The sequence below is a fragment of the Dreissena polymorpha genome, chromosome 14 (genome assembly GCF_020536995.1).
Source record: "Dreissena polymorpha isolate Duluth1 chromosome 14, UMN_Dpol_1.0, whole genome shotgun sequence".
NCBI lineage: Eukaryota > Metazoa > Mollusca > Bivalvia > Myida > Dreissenidae > Dreissena > Dreissena polymorpha.
Window position 1 is genome coordinate 20382712 of NC_068368.1, and position 23302 is coordinate 20406013.

Consider the following 23302-nt stretch of genomic DNA (forward strand, 5'->3'; position numbering starts at 1 on the left):
TATGGTATTACACGACCCGCAAGGTATCGGGTTTCCTGGGGTGGTATTGAAAAGTTCGGATGTATTTTCTTACAGTTGAGCGGCATCTCGCAAAGAAGTCTTGTTCGTGTCGTTCGTCTGAATGAAATACGTGTGGACTTGAGCGCATCATATAAATCAAGAGAATCAAAATCAAGAACAGTTAGTTCTGGCTACCATAACTTTAAATGTCGCTTTTTATGATTTTTGACTGCCGCGACTTTAGAACAGGTCTGTCAATACTATATAAACTGTACGCTGAAGTTTCTTTAGCTACAGAACAGTAAGCGGTGTTATGTGCGTATTTTTTCGATGAATCACCATTATTGCATAAACTCTTATCTATAATGCCCTCTGGCGGGGTGCAGAAACTTGGCAAAAGGAGGGCTTGAACGGGAGAAATCGTGTAACAATGCGATTCACGTGCCTTTCAAGCCCTGTTAAGTGTTTTTCATATCCATAATCTGGTCCACGCGCAGTTACTTCCCTTCTCGAGCCTTCGACGACTTTCCAAGCATAAATGGGGAACTGAATAAGCACTAGTTTCCTCATGCATGCAGGGATAATGACTATTTCAATCCACTTTTCAAGTTATACCATCTGCACTCTCTTGACAACAGCTTTATTTTATTGGCAACGTCAATGAAGTTAAGGTTATTTACTCAACACTTTCAAAAGACTATGCTGTAAATGTAAGTGTTGATGTACCTTCAACGTTCCTGCTGTATATTCCAATATAATTGCTCATTTCTTACTTTGCGCGGCTGCATTTCAACTTTGCATTAATCCACTGTTTAAACACATTATAAATCGAAAACTGCCTATCCGAAGGTAAAGCCTCGTCATTTCGAATGATGACCGAGCGAGGCATATGTAAAACCCAACCTTGAACTGTATTGAAATAATCGAATTATTTTGTCGATGTCGAATGAACAAAACATATTGTTTTCAATGTTATTTAAAATTATTTTGGTATGTGTGATTTGTTTATGCAATTATAGCGAAAACACACATTTTCTCGGACATGATCATCTGCGGGCGCTCTCAAAATCCGTTCCTGCGCTCGTGCTGCGCACTCGGGCAGGAACGGATTTTTCGAGCGCCCGCAGATGATCATGCCCTCGAAAACGTGTATTATCCCTATATTCATCAATTAGTAAACTCTACTCGGGTGACATTCTTCAACCTTTATCTTGTTATTGATCTGCGATTTAACATCGCAGTTATATGCTGTATTTATATAATTAACAATTGTTCAGATGTGATCCTAGTAAAAGAAAATCTGTGTGTTTTATAAGATTTACTATGGCAATCATTTCTCTCTATCAAACCTCTCACAAATCTGATATTAGTTTCCCTGTACATCTTAGATATTTTAGCACAAACTGCGATTATGACGATGAAATATAATATATTTCAATACCCAAACGTTATCAGGGGGTAAGATTTACTTTGCTTTGACCTGTTTTGGTTATTTCAATAAAATACGAAAGCACGCTTGGACTGTGAATACTTTATTGAAGTATGATAAAGTTGATCAACTCAATTTGTGTTTAAATAGTTAACACATATACTGAAATAAAATGGGTTGTGTAAAAGAAATAAACGGAAGGTGTGTGTATAGCTCTGCTGTACTTTGTTTTAACGAATGTTAATTTGCCTTTCTTTCGTTTTATTTACATGTACTTTGCAATAAATTGAACTTTGTTCGATGTATGAAATATAACATACGTTAAACATGAATAGTTATTTATCATTAATCAGATTTTAGTAGCTCAAAAAACGACCAACTAAACCACACATTTCATTAATTAATTGAGTATATTTTCTGATCTTCAGTGATCAAATGCATATTCTATAGAAGCATTTTATTTCCAACTTCCTATGCATGTATGCTACGATGAAAATGTCTGTTCCACATTTGGATTTTATTGAAATATTGATAAGTACAATAAAGTTTGTCAAATGAGTTTATTAATGCTACTGTAGCTAGGTTGCTGAACATCTATCATTCTAGATCAGACCCTTGCAATATTTTGTTCAGCAAGGACAGTAACTCTGCGCTGCTCGTGTCGTCTCCGGATGTTCGACATTTATCGTTCATCGCGCATGCCTCTGGAAGTATATCAACAAAAATCTTTGCTGACACAATCGTAATACATGCAGCTTATGTATATTGTGGTATTAATACAATTTAGCTACTGCATATATACTAATTTATTTTAACTGTTATAAATCGGAATAATTAAACCAGGATATATAGACGTTAAACCATAAACTTCCCCTGAGGCTTAGTGAGTGCTTTTATATATAAATGATTGATTACAATGAGCGTTTTAACTCATTTATGCCAAGCATCTAGAAAAAAGGCATTGGCAAACAGCGTAGACCCAGATGAGACGCCGCATGATGCGGCGTCTCATCAGGGTCTTCGCTGTTTGCTTAAAGAAATTTCTGTAAGAAATATTCTAAATATAGAAATAAATATACTTGACATCCCGAATTTTGGAAATAAATTAATCCAATTTAGAAGGATGGGAGAGTCCACTAGGCATAAATGGGTTAATGACAGCTCTCCACGTGACCTACTTGAATCACAGCATATGCCCTCTGCTACGCAGTTGCCCTGTGCGCGCGCTCCACACGACTGGCCCCGGATCTCGCACGCGGTGGTGCGCTCGTTCTCCTTGAGACACACGAGCGTCTCGTCTGTGCCCATGTAGCAGCCGAACGGTCCGCAGCAAGTTTTGGGTCCCACGCACTGGCCTTCGTTACCTGGACCGCATGTCAGACACTGAAACAACGCGGGCTTTATAGAGCATAACACGGACGAGTATTCACCAATGAATGTAGAAGAACACTCGGAGCATGTACAATTGCATTTGGATTGCCCGTCTGCCCTCAATAATTTTGAGCCATTTTCATATTCATGGATTCAGGCGATTTAATGTAGATGTCCTTTAAATAACGTATTCACAGTATTTCATGTAAAGAATAAGATTAACCCATTTATGCCTAGCGTCTAGAAATCAAAGTACTGACAGTACTGGTGTGACGATGCTTTTGAAGAGGATGGATATAAAAGCATCAATTTACGTGTATCTACATCACCACAATTGTGTATGTGCGTACGAAAATGTATGAGTACAAAAAAATATGAGTACGAACATTTTGGGTACAAAAATTATCCCCCCCCCCAAAAAAAAAAAAATTGGGTACGAAAAACAAATTGGGTTCGAAAAAAATGGCTTTAATTTCAAATGTTTATCATACCAAACTTTTTATTTCGTTGTTTCCTTTCTTAACTTAATGTTATGTGTGCGGACGTGATTTCACATGCACATGTGCATGAACATTTTTTTTTCTGTTTATTATTGTTTTTCTCTTATTCAATAAGTTTTGGTATGTTTGTTCGTTAAGCACGGCAATAATTTCATTATGATTCCCGAAAGTAGGTAGGAGCACATAGTCGTAAGAGCACTTGAATACCTGAGTTCGCCCATGAACACATCGTAAGGTTAACTAAACCTCCGCGATATGACCTAATATGTGTTTAAAACAGCAAACAATATCCAACAAGAATTATAAAACATAGTTTGGGCACTGATGTGGCTCTGTAATTTCTGTTTGAAAAGTTTATTAAATATGCAAAATGAGAAAGAACGCATACAAGCGAGTTTCGTGCATGTCGCACGGCTATTATGATGTTTATATACCATACTCGCTATAACATTTACGAATGTCAGGTTGGAAATAATTCGTTTTCTTTACACTCATGATGGCGTTAAACGTTAATTATACACGCTTTCATTCGCATTTTATTTACAGTATCACGACAAATGTCAAATACAATACAGAACATGCATAGTTGTTTCATTTATCTATAAACAAATAATGGACAGAATATAACTGATTTAAAATAAACGTTTTCAAACTATTATCAAATCTTTTTTCCCAGAATATGCTGTCCTATTTATAGCTGATGTTCCTTTACCTTTATCAATGATAATCAGTGAGGTATGCTGATTAGAAAAATCGAGCCATCTCAATCGGACTGGCTCGGTCTTTTACATAGGTCGTCGTTGTGAAGAATTTTTCATGGGATGATAACTTAGACGAGCTGCTTCGCAGCATCGTCAAAAAGGCCTTGGCAAACAGCGTAGCGCTGTTTGCTTAAAGGAATTTCTGTAAGAAATATTCTAAATATAGAAATAATTTTACTAGAAATCCCTAATTTTGGAAGTAGATTGATCCGATTTAGTAGAATGGGAGAGTCCACTAGGCATAAATGGGTTAAGTGAGTGTCTGTGCGTACTTGATTATATCTGTAGAGTTGAGGACAGATTTTCACGTCGAGGCTTGCAAGTATGTCAACGGTAACACACTTAATTGGTGAACAGAACATTTTATTTCAATATAAATCCTAAACTTCATCCATTTTAGCCAACAACAACGTGGCTGCCGATGCATATATATACAAAAACTGTACATGCAGGATTGATCTTATTTTTAAATCCATAAACCGCATTTGTATACGCATGTCATGTGCCTAAATGGCACAAAATAATCATGGAAATTGCTCTTGATAGCAAAAGGAAACGCGTTATTAAATGAAGTTTGATTTCGTGTATGCACTTATTTAACCCTTATCGAATCTTAATTCCACTTTTTTTAATGTTTGACACATACTTTAAGTTTCTGGGCCATATTGGATGTATAAAAGCAACTTTGGATTTAACATAGATGTTTAAACAAACAAACGCAGTTAACAAATGTCAATATCAACACTTACGTTCTTCTGTTGTGTGCTTTTTAAGCATTTGATTCTTTTAAAGGGGCATTTTCACGTTATGGTAGATTGAAAAAAAGTCGTTTAAGATTCGCAAATTTTCGTTTGAGTTTTGATATTTATGAAGAAACAGTAAAACTGAGCATTTACCATGCTCTTAAATATATATTATATGCATCTTTTGACAAATTAAAAACATGAACACATAAAGCGTTGCAACGCGAAACGATTGAATATTTTGGAGAGTTCTGTTGTTGTCGTCATGTTTTGTGAATCTACGAGGATTGCTTATATAAAGTATAAAATACACAATTCACTGTATAAGGAAGTATGGCCAAGTAGTCTAAGTAGTAAACTTTTTACTCCATGACTCCAGGGGTCAGTGTTTCTAGCCTTGCTGAGTGTTACTTTTTTTCTTTTTTTAAATTGTATTATTGATTTTAAACGGGAGCTTTTTAGATCCAATTTTTACATTTATCAATATAAAGCATTTAATGACAAACTTCAAAACATGCCAAAATCTGTGAAAAGGCCCCTTTAAAACATTTTAATCGTTTTGTATGAAACGCCTAGTCTGTCTCCTGTTGACTGTTGACATATCGAAGGTTTCATTGAAATGATGTGGGTTTAAATCTTTTGCTATGTGTTTATAATACTATGATGTGTGTATGTGACGGTATTCTGTATGTTTTGATGGTATGCTGTGCGTTGTTCATGGTATGCTGTGTGTTCCGAATGAAAAGAACGCTAACTTACAACTTAGCGAATGAAAAGGACACCATGTTAGATAAACCCACATGATAGTACAACAAACACACAGCATACCATGATAAACACATAGCATACCATGACAAACACACAGCATACCATGACGAAAACACAGCATACCATCACAAATACATAGCATACAATCACAAACACATATAATAATATGGCAAGCACACATCATACTATTAAAAACACATATACTATAATTTAAACCCAAATCATTTTAATGAAACCTTCGATATATCAATAGTCAACAGGAGACAGTCGAGGCGTTCCATAGTTTTGAAATGAACATTGCTATTATGATTAAACTGTATAATAAATCATGTTATTTACCGGTAATTTTTCTGTTCTTGAAAAATATTATACGCACGTTGTATTGAAATAAAATATTTACTCTAACACTAAAATGTATAATCAGAGAAGATATAAACACTAATTAAGATATTTTTTAATTATCAATGCATTCCATGTATTCACTATTCTATTTTTATCATACCCAAAATATCGCTTTGGGGGAAGAGGATTAGTGTGGACTTTTTTCGTTGATATTGGGCGAATGGAGAACAAGTAAGCAAAATGCGGATAGCGTTTTAATTTATTCTCCCCAAAATAGTATAAGTGGACTTTTGTTTTAACAATTATTATACAGTACCAGGAACGTCTCGTGTTCAAAAATGCTACATTAAATTATCAGAGCTTGTTTTGTATACGACGAAAGTGTTATGCATTTGTTGAACTTATAATTCATGTTTCAATACCTTTGTTTGTAATAAAATTTAATTGATTTAATATACACATGCGGATGCACAAATTTACATTTTAAACATTATTACACATATTCTGAAAAATAAAAAAATATGAACGTCTTTGAATGCTCGTAATTTTATTATAATAACATACTCTGTCTAAGATTGTCAGACATCTACTATATTTCTCTAAATTAATGTCATAAAAACAATTCTAACAACATTCCGAACTACAATCAAAAACATTTTCCCATGTCATGTTTATTTTCAAATATACTGTGTACTTAGCAAAAGACGCGATTGAAAGCTTACGAAAGCTTCTTTGTACCACGATTGTAACCTGGGGCCACATTCTTCTCATTCGTCTGCTAGACCAACTATGTGACAACGATAAGTATCAATGTATTGTTTTAACGAGCTCACTCAGAAAATATAGAGATAATAATAATAATAATAATAATAATAATAATAAAAAAATAATAATAATAATTAATATTAGTATACTTATTGTTAATAACTACTACTACTTCCATATTATTAATATTGTTAGTATTTATTATAGTCCGTGTGAGTGGTTGAAATAAGCTCCTCTGCAGGGGATACAGACAGTAAGAGGCCAAGGCTCCGATCACTCGCATGGTTTGTGAACCTCGTAGACGGATGTGTTGCGTTAACCCATTTATGCCTAGTGGACTCTCCCATCCTTCTAAATAGGATCAATTTATTTCCAAAATTAGGGATGTCTAGTTATATTTATTTCTATATTCTAACAGAAATTCCTTTAAGCAAACATCGTGCGGCGTCTCATCTGGGTCTACGCTGTTTGCCAAGGCCTTTTTCTAGACGATAGGCATAAATGGGTTAACATCGGAACTCGGACATGGAGACGGGTTGGTTGCATGGACCACATGCAAGCTAATGGTGTAGACAGTACAAATTACGATGTGAAAAACTCTGAAACTAAGGATTGTAAATAAATAAGTGTGACTAAAACTTCTGTGTTGTTTTCATTTTAATGATTCGTGAATTAAACAGACCTAAATGGCCGCTATACGAATATGAATGGGCACACACACGCGCGTTGTGTTGCTTTCTTTGGTTCGGCGTAAAGCTAATACGAATATGTAGGAAAACACAAACGCTTGCCTTTTTTATCACTGTCTAGCTCATACGAATATGAAAGGACATACACACGCACGTTGTATTAATTTCTTGTGTCCAGTGTTAAGGTTATAAGAATATGCAGGACACACGTTGTGCAGCAGGGACACACGTTGTGCAGCAGGGACACACGTTGTGCATATGTTCGGGTTCAATTTAAAGCTAATACGTAAATAGAGGAACAAACATATGCACATTCCATTGATTCTTTAGATTCAGTGAAAATCTAATAGGAACGTTAAACAGATTCATAATGGCGTCGTTGAACAAACATATCCATCATTTTACTTGATTTCTAATGACGCCATGTCGAGTTCGTAACACGCCATTGTCTGTTTACAATAACATTGAGGTACTCAATATCACTCATATGACGCGCTAATTCGCTTCATCCACCCGTCACGCGGGGCCTTAATGGACATTGCTGATATTAAAAAGATGCTTTGGTTAACTGTTTAGCACGGTAATGGCGTTAACGGATAAAACATTGCTGGTTAAGCAGATAATGATCTGTTTTACTTGAGATTGTTAACATGATAATTATGTTGGTAGGTCAGCGACGCAGTGACGTGTATAGTATATATACGTCGACGTACCAGTAAGCGTTAGTTGCCATAGTACACAGCTTCTTCCCCCTGCGAACTTTCTCCAAATCCTTCAAAATTGTCCATTTGTTATACACAATAACATAACAAAACATAACAAAACGCAAAAGTGACTCGAAATTGTTATTTTGTCGCATATTTCGTCGAGACACAATACAAGATAAACGTGAAGCCCGCAACGGGCCCAGCCCGCGAAAGCAAGCAACAATGCCCTTCTATCAAACCTAACCTCAGAATTTTCTGTCTACATAAAACATCTCGTTTTATACTGAAATACACATCAACATAAAATAACACTATTCCTTATAACATATTTGATTGGTCAAAGCGTTCTACTGAATACTCGTTGATTTCTAATTGGTTTGGTCAAAGAGTTCCCTTACTACTTGTTACTTGCCGATTGGCTGACCGCTAAAGTACTGTTCCAAAAATGACAACCCCGGGAACGGAGTAACTAAATTATTCATGTGTTTACCCATTTATCGAATAATCCTTTCAGACATCTGATTTGACTACTTGTGGTGATAATAAGGTAATATTGTAATCGTGTTCATCGGCATAGTTCAATGGATGTACGAAATAATTAAGCTGGGGGAGGGAAGTAGCAGCTAATGCCGACCTGTGCATTACACAGAACTTAAAAAGCGAGTCATAGAAGATTGTACTCTTGGACCCACGAACGCAGACCAGTAGAACACTCATGCAACTCCATTGGCCACAATGTCGATTGTGATTTCAATTTGAATTTATCGCAATATACAAACTTACTCATTAAATATGGGGTTTAATGTTACGGGACATTTTATGAAGGTTAAATATGTTTAAGTATACCAGAGTAACATTTTAAGTAATCATCTTTAAGTCAATATGTATTTGGTATTGTATTTGTTTACATAATGGAATGTCATTACAAAGTGCTCTTTCATATCCGAGAAACCACAATATTACCAGGCCATTAATGCTACGATTGCTTCCGTTTATTTGAAAAGGACTTGATGACAGTATGCCATTTATTGGATGTATTTTAACATCCCAATTACAGTTCACTGCAGGCTCAACTAACTACAAAAGTAAATAGCATATGCTCTACGGTGCAAACATGGCGGGCTAATTAATACATGTCAATTTACACGATGTTAACGTACATGGTGCATCGATCGGGATTATCAAATATGGTTGATATTTCTCAATATTCATTATTCAAACGGTATATATTCATCAATGCGCGTCTTTTAATTTTGAAAACGTTGATTTTATAATTCAATTAATCCTTTAGTATGAGTCGCGTCCTGTGAAAACTGGTCGTACTGCATGTGCCAACTGTCGTCCCAGATTAGCCTGTGCAGTCCGCATAATCATGGAGGCACTTCACGCTTAAATTTGGTTTAGAAGAGACGTCCTATAAACGAAATAGATCCATTAAAACGGAGAGTGCGGTCAATGATACGCTGGTGCGACACTTCACACACTTGCTTTAAGCACAGTTTTGCCAGAACGAGTATCATATTTAATATTTAGACGCTTGTTGCTCAGAGAAAAAAGAAATAATAAAAAAGTTACCGTAAGGAAAGTTGGCAAGCAAGAGTTGTATGGGTAAAACTAGATTACTTTAAGTATCCACCTCTATAGTGGGGGAAATATTGTTTTTGCCCTGTCTGTTGGTTTGTTGGTTAGTTGGTTTGTGTGTTGGTTTGCGTCAAACTTTAACATTTGCCATAAATTTTGCAATATTAAAGATAGCAACTTCATATTTGTTATGCATGTGTATCTCATAGAGCTGCACATTTTGAGTTGTGATAGGTCAAGGTCAATGTCATCCTTCAAGGTCAAAGGTCAAATATATGGGTCAAAATCGCTCATTTAATATACACTTTTGCAATATTGAAGAAAGCAACTTTATATTTTGCATGCATGTGTATCTAATGGGGCTGCACATTTTGAGTGGTGAAAGGTCAAGATCATCCTTCAAGGTCAAAGGTCAAATATATGGGAGGCATAGTGTTTCACAAACACATCTTGTTTTATATAGAAAACGATGTCGTCGATGCTATATTTGGTCAAAACTGGTCGAAAAAACTGCTTATGGGCATCGAGTATGAGCCTCTAATGAGTACAGGTAAGTTTGTTCATTGTGCCTAGTTCCATTTTCCTTATTTGAATTCGTAATAAAGATCTGTTCCCTATTCCTTATTAAAGCTATACATATATGATGAGAGCGTATTTAATAACATAATACAAACAATTAAAGAAAAAATCAAAACAAAACCAAACGATATACATGTATATATTTGTAATTCATGAATTAATTCACGAATGAAGAATACATACATTATTTCCTATTCGTTCTTCAAACCGCCTAACACCTTTGGTATTGTAAGTTAATGAAAAAACATCAAATTGACGAGTTAAAGTGAATGAAAAAATTAACTCGAATACATTTACATTTTGAAAATAAATTAAAACTAATCAAAGTGTTCCACATATAAATGAAAATCATTGTATTATTAGGTTTCATACACAAATATTAATTTAATTGCACTTCTGACGAGCTTCACTAAATTATTGCTCGATTCCGTATACGCGGTTGAATGTTGAAAATGGAACCAATTCCTTATTCCTTAATAAAACCGAAGAAGGAACTTGCTTTTTCTTAGATTAAAATTACAGTAAAATTAACCAGAAGGTACTGCATATCAATACAAATCCGTGTATATATGTAGGTTAAATATAACAAATATTTATTGCGGTATATTTCAAATAAATTTTACAAACGATAACCTAGTACGCTTTTCAACGGCCGAATAATGGAAAATGAAACAGCTGCACTGACGTTGTTATACGGCTGGTCCCCATCGAGAACAGCTGCACTGACGTTGTTATACGGCTGGTCCCCATCGAGAACAGCTGCACTGACGTTGTTATACGGCTGGTCCCCATCGAGAACAGCTGCACTGACGTTGTTATACGGCTGGTCCCCATCGAGAACAGCTGCACTGACGTTGTTATACGGCTGGTCCCCATCGAGAACAGCTGCACTGACGTTGTTATACGGCTGGTCCCCATCGAGAACAGCTGCACTGACGTTGTTATACGGCTGGTCCCCATCGAGAACAGCTGCACTGACGTTGTTATACGGCTGGTCCCCATCGAGAACAGCTGCACTGACGTTGTTATACGGCTGGTCCCCATCGAGAACAGCTGCACTGACGTTGTTATACGGCTGGTCCCCATCGAGAACAGCTGCACTGACGTTGTTATACGGCTGGTCCCCATCGAGAACAGCTGCACTGACGTTGTTATACGGCTGGTCCCCATCGAGAACAGCTGCACTGACGTTGTTATACGGCTGGTCCCCATCGAGAACAGCTGCACTGACGTTGTTATACGGCTGGTCCCCATCGAGAACAGCTGCACTGACGTTGTTATACGGCTGGTCCCCATCGAGAACAGCTGCACTGACGTTGTTATACGGCTGGTCCCCATCGAGAACAGCTGCACTGACGTTGTTATACGGCTGGTCCCCATCGAGAACAGCTGCACTGACGTTGTTATACGGCTGGTCCCCATCGAGAACGCGCATCGTAAGCGCATGGTGTTTTTGAATCGAAAAAAATAATGACATTAAATATGATGGCCTCATGTTAAAACTTTCCAGCTACTGGAGTTACCCTGGCCATTGCTTAATGGTGGGTCTTTCCTTAATGGTTACGCGCTGAAGTAGTGTTGCATCCTTCAGCGTATCCCTTCGTAACTGTTTACGCAGAAGGTACACTTTTGTTCATTGTAATTTATTATTTGAGTAAGAAAATGCCAGTTCAAATTATCGTTATCGTAATACTTGTTTTCTGTATTTATTGTCAAATGAAATATACAATAAAATGTGAGAGAAAACATGCATATAACATAATTAAGCTTAACTACTAGTATCACGCGAAAATGTATACTTAAATATTCGAAATAAAGACTCCGATTATTGAACAGTGACCACTTCCTTATTTACAGGAACAGATTTCAAACAATTCAATTCGGATCATTGGCGTACTTTTATATGCTTTACGATGTCATATGTTAGATATTAGTGTTTTATTTTATTGTTTCTTTTCTCTGAAACAATTTATAAAATTGTATATGACTCTAAGCCTATCCAATAGCTCAATATTTAACATGTTTTATATATCTTATTATATTGTACTGTATACATCATGTAACATTAAACCCTGAAAACAATAATGACGATGATAATAATATTTGTTATATTTGAGTTATTGAGCTGCAAATATTACATGCGCAAATGCGTAGATTATTTCCGAAGATACACTTTAAAAATGTTCGGTCTAACTTGCAATAACATATAAAGATCCTAAAGTTCTGCTTAAGATTTACTTATGTATATTTGTTTGCCCAATGTTATAATCATATTGTTAAAAAATGTAATGCATTATTGTTTCCGTCCGAACTAGTTTCGACATGTCCCTTTGAGAGAGCAGAGACATCAACGAATACACGCAGACGATCGCACGTTATAAAATGCGTCACACGTTGGATTGTTAAATCCCTAATTACATACATATGCACTAAACAATTAAAACATACATATGAAGGTATTATTCACTAACTGGCACATGCTATGAAACTCTGTAGTTAATATGTCAAGACAAATATTTATTCAGACTTGCACTGTGTACATCGTATAAACACTTGATATTTCGCATACAATTATGTCACAAAGATAATACAATACACATAGGCATCATCGTATACAGTAACGAAAACGCTAGGTAAAATAATTGTCATATATGGGGGATTTCAATTTGAAGTTTAGTAGCAATATTAGAAATATTATTTCTTAAAATCAGACCTTCTTTTACAAATGTAGCTAATTTAAGTTCAAATGTATTCGTTGTATTCAGCAATCGGTGGATATACTAAACAAAAGGCCCAAAGTAATATGACGTTATCGCAACGTTTATAAGGGTGCCATTTATTGGATATACTTGATAAAACAGTTATTAAATATGAGATACGTGTTACATATGCACATCATTGGGGTTATTTCAACACTTTTTCATGAATGAAAAACGTCATAAGTTTATGCTTAGCCATTTTATAATATATAAGTTATTTAAAATTGGTCACAGTTTAAAGCATACAACATATTGTTTTGCATGTAGATTAACAATATACTATTTTGTAATATAGATCATTAATTGCATGCATAGCAAATAAGCCGTATTTTAAAGTTTTACTGTAAGCTACGTTAACTGGATAAATATGATATTAACCGACTTAAATGTAAGATCATTCGAGTCGTGTTCTGAGAAAACTTGGCATAATGCATGTGCGTAAAGTGTCGTCCCAGAATAGCCAGTGCAGTCAGCACAGGCTAATCAGGGACGACACTTTCCGCTTCTATGACATTTTTCGTTTAAATGAAGTATCTTCTTAGCAAAAATCAAATTTAGGCGGAAAGTGTCGTTCCTGATTACATGTGCGGACTGCACATGCTAATCTGGGACGACACTTAACGCACATGCATTATGCCCAGTTTTCTCAGAACGCGACTCATTGTCCTGACTCTCCTACGCTTTTAACAAGAAATACAGCCTTCATTTTTATTTTAAAATACGTTGTTCCGGTACGTTGTTCTGTTCTGTTCTGTCAAGCTTTATTGTCTCGAATTCTTGTTTGATACGGTTGAGCCATATCTCTGACAAAGCGTGTCATCAGGGAGCATTCGGACGTCAAACTTGAGAAAAAATTCACTTGTAACAGACAGTATCACAAAACTTATGTTGAAAGTCATGTAAATGTATTTTTTCCGACACCTTTGTTCTTATTTTGCTTTTATCCATCTAACTGATTTTCAAACGGTAGACATATTTAAAATTTATCAAAGGGAACCAGATAAATGTTATTTCAATTTATTTTTGTTATCAAAATCCGCGAGGGATTCAGACGTGTCATTGCTGGTGGAGGGGTGCAATAGTGTCGCGGGCGGGCTTTATATTGAATTGACATCCTAACACCCAAAGGGCGATAATTAATGAATTACTTCATTCATTATTTCATTCTGTATTCATGCATTCTACTTTACGTCATTGTGTTCATTAATCCATTTAAAAAGACCTCCACGCTTTCCAACCATTAAAACAAACGCATGAATGATTTTGTTTGAAAATTCGCGTTACTGTCTAGTTTCCTTTTTATTTGAAGTTATTTTTTAATCGTGTTCGCAAAAATCAAATCTTTATTAAATTTTAAGATAAATATTGGTCGATGTTATCAAATAATACGTGGTAATAAAATGGTATTATTTATATAAAAACGTGTTTTAGATGAATGCCGGAATCGTAACGAAATGCGCTGAGATGACAAATGATTTTTTTTCGGCAAAAATCATGCACTAAATACAAATGAGACAGACAGATCATTGTATTATCGGAGCAATTAGTGAAAAGGATTTATACTGAAATGATTCAGGAAGATATTTAAGGAATTTAGAAACAAGAATGTATAGTGACTTGCTTACAGATTCTCGTACATTTTACAAAAAAATGTCACGAAACGTTTTTACCAAAAAAGTTATACTTGGAACAGTTAGAGTTATTGTAAGAACATACAAAGATTTTGTATTACAGAGACTTTAGCGGAAATCATACGCGGTACCTCAAAGAGAAATATCCAAATCGCTACCACTGTACGTTATATATAGAGTCGTCATTTACAAATGTGTTCTGTGTAGTTAATAATACAGTATTGTCCGGAGATATCTCTTTTCATTGCACCTCCCAATTGCAAAACAACACAAAACAACAACAGCCAAACAATTTTGTAATGAAACGACTCGATCCGGGCCATGAACATTCGCCGTACGCAGTCTATTTTGGAATGCTTTAACCATTTGGTCAAAACGTCATCGTTTTTTAATTTAACCGTATGTTTAAGAAGTTTTGTTAAGAATATGCAACAAATAATCACTTATGTGCACTCAAGTCATTCCATAGGCTGTATTAAAGTAGCTTTAGCATGCAAAACATTCTATCTCCGACACTTTTTGTAAATTGACCTTTTTTCGAGTTTCGAGTGTTAGTTATTGTTTGAATAAACGTGATGTTTGTAGTGTGACTGCTCATTTCGCACAGGTTAATCAGGGACGACACTTTCCGCTTTTATGGTATTTTTAGTTTCAAGGAAGTCCCTCCTTACCGAAAATCAAGTTTAGGCGGAAAGTGTCGTCCCTGATTAGCCTGTACGGACTGCACAGGCTAATCTGGGACGACACTTTACGCACATGCATTATGCCCAGTTTTATCAGAACACGACTCGTATAAATAACTGCGTATTGTTAGAAAAAAAATAGGTCCAGAGCCTTTGCCCGACTTTCCGCTGAAACTGGATTTTTTTCTAAAAAAATACTTTATTTAAACAGAAAATATCATAAACGCAGAAAGTGTCGTCCCTGATTAGACTGTGCGGACCGCATAGGCTAATCTGGGACGACACTTTACGCACATGCATTTAGCACCCTTTTCACAGAACTGGGCTCATTTGTTTTGAGAATATTTTTTATAACTGTTATCGGAAAGATAGTTTTGTGTTCGCAAGGTACAAAACAAATAATCGTGCAGATAATTCGGACCCAAGTCATACAGGTAGTATCAGTGATGTTGCCATTGCTAAAACGATTGTTCCGCTTGTGACGTGTTTTCCAGCAAACTTTTGAAATGCACTTTGTTCAATCTAGCCCTCTAATGGCATCTATTTTATAATAAAAAGAAACTTCGTATTTGTATTTTTATAATAGAGATGATTTATCATTGGCAAAACGTCATTGTTAAATCTGATAACGTATGCTGTTTATTACGTAAATCTCATTTAAATTATCTTCTGTTATCAGAGTGCCTACAGCACGATACATCAAATTACGCGCTGAGATGCCTACGGATGATCGATTTTAGCACAACTAAAACATTTTTTTATATTATCGAAATACTTCGCATCCGCTGTGAAGAGTTATTGGAATTTTTTATTGACAAATATAGCTTTTAAATGAATTTTAATGCTGAAGGAAAAAAAACATTGTATTATTAGATTTATAAATCAATCCTTATTTTATAGTTTCTATAAATGTCGTCAATTGTTTAATTGCCGCTCATTTAGGACGGTTTTTTATTACCTCTATTTCTTCCTTCCTATCAATTTTGAATCACGGTCTGTCCTTTATACTCATTTTTCTCAACGTTCAATATTGTATTACATTAATTTAAAACTATGGTACGGTTAAAACGTTTAAATAACATTTGCTTATGAAACGAACTAAGCGTTCACAAAAAATGTAAGGAACATTTTCTATCAAGTTTTCAAGTTTTTTATTGGAAGATCAGCAAAACGCCTTTGACCAATTACATACAAATATACATAGTGTAGTCACAGTGCATCAGTTCAATACAAAGGCAATCATGCAAACAACACAAATTACATTGAAAGTGTTCCAACACTATGAACAAACGAGGTAAATTAACAACAAAAAAGAAAACATTAAACAATTAATATATAGACAATATAGTTAGGATTACATACACTACTTATTTAAGAAACACCCAATGCTTAGTTTTCCTCAGTTTTGTGACATAAATAAAGAATCTGGCAACATTGGTAAGGACTTATTATTTTGAGAACATGGTATGTTTTTAACTTTCACTAAATTTGGCCAGTTTGATCGAATACAATATTTAGTTCGTAGATCTGTATAGATTGGGCAAGTTGGAAAGAAGTGGTACTCGGATTCAACAGCGTTTGCGTTACATAGTCCACGTGTGCTTTGGTCTCTTAGTGTTATTTTATCTCTATTTCCAATTAATCTGAACTAAGCCTAAATTTTGATAAATGTTGTGTGTGATTTTTAATATTGATGCAATCTAAATATTTTTCTTACGCGAATTCAGTCTTAAACATTCTATAGTATTCTAGTTTCGGTTGGTAATGAATTGTATCGTGCCAGTTTTGAATAATTTGGTCTTTTAATCGTTGGTTTATTTAATTAGAATAGTTTGAATTGTTTTAAATTATTGATACAATTCCGTGTTCTAGTTGTTATAATTATTTTTTAACAAAAGCACAACACAGAGGAAAGTTATTGCTATTATTATCCATAATAAAATAATTGTAAAGATTACATTGTTCATTTCATACAGTGTGCATAAGAGATTCAGATTTATTTTTTTTAACCGAATAACTAAGTGCCCGTTGTTTACATATAAAAGAAAAAGGAAATCGGCCTAGTTCGCCAAAGACAGCGGCAAAAGAGGTCTGTAAGATCACACCAAAAATAGATTTACACAATTTTAAGTGAAGTTTATCAACTTCATTAATTTTGTAAATTTCCCCTATTTCAGATGCATATAAAAACACCAATACCAGTAGGGAGTCAAATAAAGAAAATTTCGTTTTAGAATTTATCTTCTCTTTGCTAAAAATTGACAATAAATGGTTTAAAGCTTTTAAGGCTTGTTCATTATTAAGTAGTGAAGCTGTAGGCCTAAGTAGCAAATTTCATCAACAATTTCAATAGCCTGCTGTTTAATATTCCATTTAAATGTTCAATTGCTTTTCCTTTTTGCAATAAACAAATTTAAAGCGGGTATATACGATTTTTTATATGTGTTTAATTGTAATATATTGATAAAATATGTTACACTTACACAAAATAGACAAGAAAAATTATACATTAAAGCCGTCTTTCATAAAATGCAGCAAAGACAAATTAGCGACCCGAGCCGATTGTGACGAACATATTTTCCTACAATAACCGAAGCATTCGTCTTTGTATTAGGATTGGAGTTAGTGTTCGTGTGTCGTATGAATAGATATCGTTGCAGAAATTCAAATAAACCGTTAAACTAAGTTTAGATTCACATCGTACATGGCGAATTCGGCTGTACAGCCGTTTTCAATTTCAGAATTAAATATCTGGCTTATTTCGCATTTTTCGACACATGTTCTTCTTAACTTTTATTTTAATTTATATTGAAATATATGTATAATAAGTTTTTTTTTACACATTTTATATAACTTCATAAATATTTGACAAAATCGTAGCTATATACCCGCTTTACGTTTTGTTTATATATATTTTAATCCCCATTTACAAGAGTATTGATAGATAGAATTCAATTGTAATTGTAGACTTTCTGAAGGTAAATAATGCAATGTTATCAGCATATAGCAACATATTGATAATAAACGTATCATCGCGTAGAAATCTAGATACTGTTTTATTTATCACACACCATTTAAAAATATGTTACTTTTTAATATCATGTTTTGTATATACTTAAAGGGGCCTTTTCACAGATTTTGGCATTTTTTTTAACTTATTCATTAAATGCTTTATATTGATAAATGTAAACATTGGATCGTAAAAGCTTCAGTAAAAAATCAAGAATAAAATTAAAAAAGGAAAAGAACATTGCCCGGAGCAGGTTTCGAACCAGTGACCCCTGGAGTACTGCCAGAGACCTGAAGTAAAAAAGCTTTAGCCTACTGAGCTATTCCGCCGAGTACACATACGTGACGTATTTCATACCTTATATAAGCAATCTTCGTAGTTTCACAAAATTTATCGACAAAAACAGAACTCTCCAAATTATTCAATCGTTTCGCGTTGCAACGCTTTATAATTTTTAGGTTTTAAAATCGTCAAAAGATGCATATAATGGCTATATTAGACCATGGTAAATGTTCAGTATTACTGTTTCCTCACAAATATCATAACTAAAACGAAAATTTGCGAATGTGAAACAACTTTTTTCAATTTTGTCAATTTACCAAAGCGTGAAAAGATCCCTTTAACGTTTGATTTGAATGTATATATCGTGGCTGTCTAAACTTTATAACCGTAAATATGAAATCGTGCAAATATCGTGATGTCCATCTTCCGGAACTCACGATGATCAGGCGATTACCACAACTATTCCGCTCACCGTCAAAATTGCATACTTCTGACAAGAGCACCGTATCCTTTTGACGAAACGAAACATGGCGGACGAAGCAATATCAGGTAAGTGGGTGCCAAATGTTTTATTATAAGACACTGCAAAATGATTGCCACTTGTGAAGAACTCCATCGAATTTCTGAAAAATATGTCGTCTATTTAAAAGTTTACAAGTCGTGAAATATTTAGCATGACTTTGAAATAGTGTTTACAAAAAGTCGTGTCGCGCTCGACACCATTCGTACTTGTAATGTAATAATCAGATGATTGTCGATGTGTCAGAACTGATGTGACAGACTTAGATCATTGTATATATAAAAGGAACATGCCATACGAACCTGTTTGTTTCAATATCTGTTAAAGGCCTTATTTTTTTGTGAAAACATGCATCACTTACTTAAATATCGATGCACCGCTTAACACTGATTATAAGCACCGTATTTATATTCCGTGTCACTGAAATTCATGGCACCGCTAACTTCTGCACATGGTTTTAAATGATAAGCTAAAACGAGCCATCGTGAGCTAAATTTATTTACGCTTTTCTTCCATTTATCAAAGTTGCATGTCCCAGAATTGATCTTGAAAATGATGGCATGCTTGCAACAAAAAAAGGTTCAACGGGATCGATTGTCTTGCTTTCCAGTACGTGGAGGGCACATGTTTCAGTCTCATGATTCAAAATATCTATATTGTTGTGGTAAAATAAATCATTATTGATAATTATTATTTATTGATTTCAGATTCATAATCCGTAAAAAAAGATGTCCAACCACGATTATGGAAAGGTATACGCAAATGTTGGTGTAAAACTAACCGAAGGAAAAAATAAATTTAGTTTTGTATAGAGTGTACAAAGTGATGTTGCATTGGTTAAATATACTGAAATATGAATTTGGTGTTTGTGGCCAAAACCAAAGATATATACCAAAGATGCTCTCGACTACTTATATCAGAAACAAAGGGATTACACGTATAAAAAACTTTTTTGAGACTGTCAATAGAAGCGTGTGAGTGCATGTCTCCATAGATAAGACATTACAGCGCGGTCCGTTTTAACGAGATGTAAAGGGTTCAAATCATTTATAGTTATTTCCGTCAAGTATTGGTTTATTCATTGAACATAAATGTGAACGTCTCTTCCTTCTGAAAGAAAAAATATAAGAATAAAGCGGTGCCAAAAAATCATAAAGATGTGTTGCTTTTACGGACATTGTTGAGCGGTGTCCATATTTCTATAATGTCAGTGTTGAGCGGTGCATACCTGCTAACACGTGTAAATGTAAAAATCACAGTTGTATTAAAAAAAGCATGCCATAATGTGTTGTAAATTGATTCTTCTATCATAAAATACCGTTTAACAAAAAATCTTTCATTTACAATGTTAAAAATCTGCAAAAATACGATTTTTCGCGTCATGAAAGTCACTTTTTTCACGACATGCTCAAATTGTTTTCACTATTTTAGAGTAAATAGCTACTCAATTTGGATGCGGTCAACGGCAATTAGATGTAAAGTATATACTTCGTTTGATGGAATATCTTTTTATTACCAATTTACCTTCTTTTCTCGTTTTTTTTCTTTCATTTCTGGACTCGGAAAAAAAGTTTGCGGCCATGTTTTTGACAGAAGGATACGGTGCTCTTGTCAGAAGTATAAAATTTCGACGGTGAGCGGATAAGTTGTGGTATTCGCCCTATCACCGTGGAACTGTTTTGCCTATGCAGAATTAATTTGATGAAGTAAGAATGGGCATTCATATGAAAAATTGTTGCATACGGTTCTGTTCTGCTAATATTATTGCACAGCTTATCATTACATAAAAATAATAAATACAGTATATTCAAAAATCGAAAATGAAACATTATTAAGGACACTGTATTTCGGATCTGTTTGAACGTCAGGAGTGTATATCATGTTGTTATTGAATTTTAATGGTTATTCATTTCTTTTTTGCAAGCTTTAATAAATACCATCAACTAGTATAATATGTATGTAATATATGTGGACGAATTCCTAAAATGTTGCACTTAAGTCTGTTGTAAGTCTCTTTTGTTTATTTCTATTTAAAATATGAAATGTGGGTAGTGCTTAATTCTTATTCTAAAAAATATCGAACTTTAATTGTTAATATTGTTTTATCATAAGAAAATGTTTAAGAAATTCGACAAAATATTTATTTGTGGGAAATCTTTTGTTAAGAACAAAAATTAAAATAACTGAAATAGTAAGCTTTTGATCGGTTTATTCGGCCTCCTGTGATTCATGAAAAACTCGAATTATCACATTTGTCCAATGCAATTATCACATTTGTCCAATGCAATTCATTTTATTGGTAAAGTATGATATGTAGTAAATTACTAAATTTCTATAAAATTAATAAAAAGTATTGATTGAGACATGGTATGAGATACCATGAAACTACTTACCGGAAGCGTCCCCCTTGCCATGAGGTCCACGCTCCTCTTCCCGCCCGGCGGACAGTTACGTATAAAGCAGGCCCCGCATAGCGCAAGTGTCGCCAACATCACAATCACGGTGGTCGTCATTGAACAAGATGAGTATCCCTTATCGCTTTAGTAAATACCGTTCTACGAAGATTCTTGTTAATTTCCTTTGGTCGTTGGGCGTTTTAAGTCTGTCAATGACGCATATAGCATTTACTATGACAAATGTGCATTAATATATGTTTTAATTTGTGTTATACGATCTTAGCGTAATTTCAGATACACAAAAATGCGTCACCTTTGCATATAGTTTTTTAAAATAAAAATTGATAAATAGCTTGCTCAATCACGACAGGTTTTGAAACATAAGTACGACCTCAGTCTTCCCAACTTCCGTAATGCTCAACTTTTTTGCGTGCCCACAATTTTATCATCCCGTATTTCAAAATCCCAATGTTCGATAGCAATGTGATGAGCGCGTGCGGTATGAGCTGCAATCACGTGATCAAAGATCTATACTCACAATCTCTAGACTAGCGGTCCAGTAGCAAGGTGCGACGGTATTATCGCAATGATTGAAGTTTCACACAATTCTTCCTAGTTGTCACTCATCCCTGCCCTCCCACGAGAGTTATTTTACTGGTCCCAGATAGATTGCAGCGTCGTCAAGCTATGTCAAAACAGGAGAATTATAACTGCATGTCTTGCGTAGCGCTGCTTAGGGATTGCCCCTGTCGCCTCGTTACAAACCCGTGACCACGAAAAGCAATACCAGGCGACAATTTAATCGGTCATTCACTCAAACAACTCTTTAAATAGATAAAACATATTTATGTAACTCGTGATATATAGCAAAATTTGTTGTTATGAAAGAGCAAGCAATTCGAAGGCAAATTGAAAGCAATACCAGGCGACAATTTAATCGGACAGCCACTCAAACAACCCTTTAAATAGATAAAAAAAATATTTATGTAACTCGTGATATATAGCAATAGTTCTTGCTATTAAAGAGACAAAACATTATTTATTTAATATGTAGGAAAACAACATATTACAAACGTGTTGTTGTAACATCTTTTATTTATGCATGTTTAATGACTGTTTCAATTACGTAAATGATCAAGCATATCAATGTTTATTGAAGGTGATTCTATATGTGCTGTTAACACTTCACCCCTTAAACAATGATTTGGATGCGTTTGTGGTTCCTTAGAACATCTTATTAAATTTATAATCTTCTTTACTAGAATAAAGTTTGAAAGGCTTCATTTCCAACCTTAGTATACTGATGAGCAGCAAACAGCATAAAACATGAACAAACTGCGAATTACTCGCACAGGCTAATCTGGGACGACACTTTACGCATATGCATTTAGCCCAGTTTTCTCAGAACAAGGTTCATTAAATAAAGTTTACACTACTAATCATTTGGTTTGTGGTTTTATTAACGGCTGGATTTATTATTTCCGAGAAATATTATAAATTATATGATAAATATTACTTAATGTGCAATTCAATCCAATCAATATGGACGATCAATCTTACCGACATACAAGTCTTGTAAAATTATATTGTTAATAATAAGACGGATAAAACACGTCTATAATATTATTGAAAACATCGATTTTATGCGAATGAATACATTGTATTCATATATTGTTCGTATCACAAAAGTTTTCCCACATGTTGCTCGCAACGTTACGGATATAGTTGTTGCTCGGAGCAAATATATATAACTAGCTTTCCGTTCATGTACATGGGGTACAAATAA

The 23302-nt window shown here is 34.6% G+C and overlaps 1 protein-coding gene across 1 annotated transcript; it reads right to left on the reverse strand.

Annotated features, from left to right (window-relative positions):
- Positions 1-1124: 1124 nt before the first annotated feature.
- LOC127857822 (conopressin/neurophysin-like) lies at positions 1125-22101 on the reverse strand. The gene is made up of 3 exons (XM_052394506.1): positions 21514-22101; positions 2608-2812; positions 1125-2133 (listed from the first exon to the last, which is right to left on the reverse strand). Exons 1-3 carry the CDS (start codon positions 21631-21633, stop codon positions 2027-2029), a joined length of 432 nt encoding a protein of 143 aa, XP_052250466.1. The 5' UTR covers positions 21634-22101; the 3' UTR covers positions 1125-2026.
- Positions 22102-23302: the final 1201 nt, after the last annotated feature.

Bases quoted from the DNA above. Each gene is read 5' to 3' on its own strand.
- LOC127857822 (XM_052394506.1), bottom strand. From the start codon at position 21,633: ATGACGACCACCGTGATTGTGATGTTGGCGACACTTGCGCTATGCGGG. The intron at 2,813-21,513 runs GTAAGTAGTTTC...GCGTTGTTTCAG, and splicing joins TGGCAAGGGGGACGCTTCCG to TGTCTGACATGCGGTCCAGG. The intron at 2,134-2,607 runs GTAGGTCACGTG...ATATACTTCCAG, and splicing joins GGGCATATGCTGTGATTCAA to AGGCATGCGCGATGAACGAT.